General features: G+C 38.3%; 1 protein-coding gene across 1 annotated transcript; it reads right to left on the bottom strand.

Annotated features, from left to right (window-relative positions):
- On the bottom strand, window positions 1-2,556 carry LOC113691463 (NAC domain-containing protein 90-like). Its single transcript, XM_027209606.2, has 3 exons — window positions 2,245-2,556; window positions 1,327-1,613; window positions 1-619 (listed from the first exon to the last, which is right to left on the bottom strand). Exons 1-3 carry the CDS (start codon window positions 2,396-2,398, stop codon window positions 302-304), a joined length of 759 nt encoding a protein of 252 aa, XP_027065407.1. The 5' UTR covers window positions 2,399-2,556; the 3' UTR covers window positions 1-301.

Raw genomic sequence — 2,556 nt, 5'->3', positions numbered from 1 at the left:
TGATATGATAATTCATTTTTTATTTAATAGTCATGGGGCGGAAATCACGGCCTGGTAACGGGATACTCTTCAAGCAAAAATCTACATGGAACTCGACGGGCTTTCATGTATATATATCTCAGGAAGCATTCACTCGTGAGAATTTATAGGAGAGAAAATTACATTTGACTAAGACTACATAGGACAAAAGTAGCTAATTATTTGAAGGGCACCAAACTTAATTAGGAAAAAGTTATTAATGAGCAAAGATCCAACCGCCCTAAGAGAGTTCAACAAACTGATTTTGGTGGCAGAAAATGAGTTAAAACCAATTGAGTTGTTCCCAATCCCACATGGGTTCGGGGTTAAAAGCCAAATCATGGCTCTCATTTTCCAGTCCCTGGGAGGAAGAAGCCAGAAAATTGTCCTCCCCGGAGCCGGAGGTTGAGCTTGCTATTTCTGCTGCTAGTGATGGTGGATGAGTTTGATGGGACGTAATGGTTGCTGGCTGGTCCTCCTGGTGATGAGGTTGACGATGATGAGACGATGTTTCTCCAGGTGGTGGTGGTGGGCGTCTGTCAAATGCCCGCAACGATTTTGATCCAATATATAGTCGGCACAAGCTCATCTCCTGCCGTAACTGCATGCATCTCATATGCAAAGTTAAAACTAACTAAGAACAAATTAATCAGATAAAGAAATAGTTCTTTAGATATCATCATACGTCTAGCCAGAGCTCCACATCCAAAAATTAAGCCCAAGTATGAAAAATGAAACAGCTTTTCTCTCTCAGCAAGGAAAAGCATTGTGTCTGAATTATGGGAAGTTATTGAAGGCTGAGTAGAGGGAGCTTTAAGACCATAAACCAGGTAAAGTTAGTTCTTGTTCATATTATGGATCTGGAAATGTGAATGTCAGTTCAAAATCTTACCACAACAGTATGTCAGATTGGTTGTCTTGTTCGCAAATTTTGTTATCTCTAGTTTAGAGTAAATTAGGTTTTCATATAAGAAAGTCGCTGCTAAGTAAAAAATGACCATCTAAACCACAACAAACAATTATATTGATTCATGCATATATTACCTCCAAACACCTACCTACACCCCCCACCCCCTTTTTTTCCTGCGGTTTGTGATATTAACTGCCATATATGGCCACTAACTATATATTTTTACATTTTATACCCTTGACAGAGCATGTTTAAAATGGGAAGCTTAGAATGATTGAGCTGTATTAATAGGTCTTATGATCTCATTGCTTCAGATTTGAAAAAAGAAAAATAGAGGGAAAAGTTAAGAACAGAAACTGGTTCATAGGGATCATATATGGGCAGGCTAAAAGCCATACCTTTGGAGGTGCTGCTGAGGAGGCTTCGCCATCAATAGCTTTATACTCGTTCATCTTCCACTGGGTTTTCTCTCCGTTTGGTGCTCTTCCTTTGTAGAACACCATGGTTCTTTTCACTCCAATGATACGGTTCTGGGAAGAGTAAACACAACCCGGAGAGCCGGTAGCCTTCCAATATCCTTCAGTGGTGAGCCGATTTGGTCTTCCTCCACGAGCTTCCCTATCTTGCATTGGAATGAAGAAAAACCACTGCTCCGGGTCCCCTCGACAACATTCTCCAGCAAATTCTGGTTTTTCACGGGTCAATTTTCGTCACCAAGTAATAATATATAATTCAATATTAGTTGCTGCACAATTTCATGCAAAATTCTTTTTTTAATCCCTTATCAAATTTGCACTTGAAACTAAAAATCGTGAAATCAGGTGACGGCCCGATCTGATTGCACCGATGACTTAATAGCTAGCTACTATTTTTTATTTTTTATTTTTTTCCCAAATCATTAGCTGATAACTTAATCACTAGCTAGTACTTTAATGCGATACAAACCGGCAAAAAAGATGAAACTGTCAACGAAATGGCATATATATATGTATATCCTGAACATTTATGAGATTGTTCATTGCGTATTTACGAAATTCAGTTGCAAATCAGAGGAAAGAAATATAGAAGCTGATTAATAAGGAACCAGTAAAACCCAAAAAAAAAAAAAAAATCTAAGAAAATTTAACGATGACAAAAAAAAAAGAAGATTCTTGTGTTGTATTTGACAAAACTATTGAGCTGAAGATGCTCCTTGGAGCAAAAAATCAAGCAAATGCAAGAGAGAACTTCATTGAATCAGAAGCTACCATCGTTCACAAATTAATGTCGTACATATTGAAGAACTTATGATCATGCGGGCATGTGTGTCTACTTACGCGGAAGATCACATGGTTTGTGATCATAAATATCGACAACTGGGATTACTGTGTCAATGTCCTGCCTTCTTCCTTCAAGCTTGCTGTGAAGATAGAAAGAGATCAACTCTTCTTCTGTTGGATAAAACCTAAAACCAGGCGGTAAGTTTTCCATTTTCGTCTTACAATCTGCGCTTCTTCTTACGGTTTAAAACCATGCGTGTTGATGACTGCAAAACTGATTATCACACGTGCTTACGTGTTCGTTTCTGTTTTGTATACAAAGGAAAAAGACCATTCATGAGTTTCTTTTCTGTAAGGGTGCCGGGTTAA

This window comes from Coffea arabica, chromosome 6c (assembly GCF_036785885.1).
Source record: "Coffea arabica cultivar ET-39 chromosome 6c, Coffea Arabica ET-39 HiFi, whole genome shotgun sequence".
Classification (NCBI taxonomy): domain Eukaryota; kingdom Viridiplantae; phylum Streptophyta; class Magnoliopsida; order Gentianales; family Rubiaceae; genus Coffea; species Coffea arabica.
This window is presented reverse-complemented; position numbering and strand designations above follow the sequence as displayed.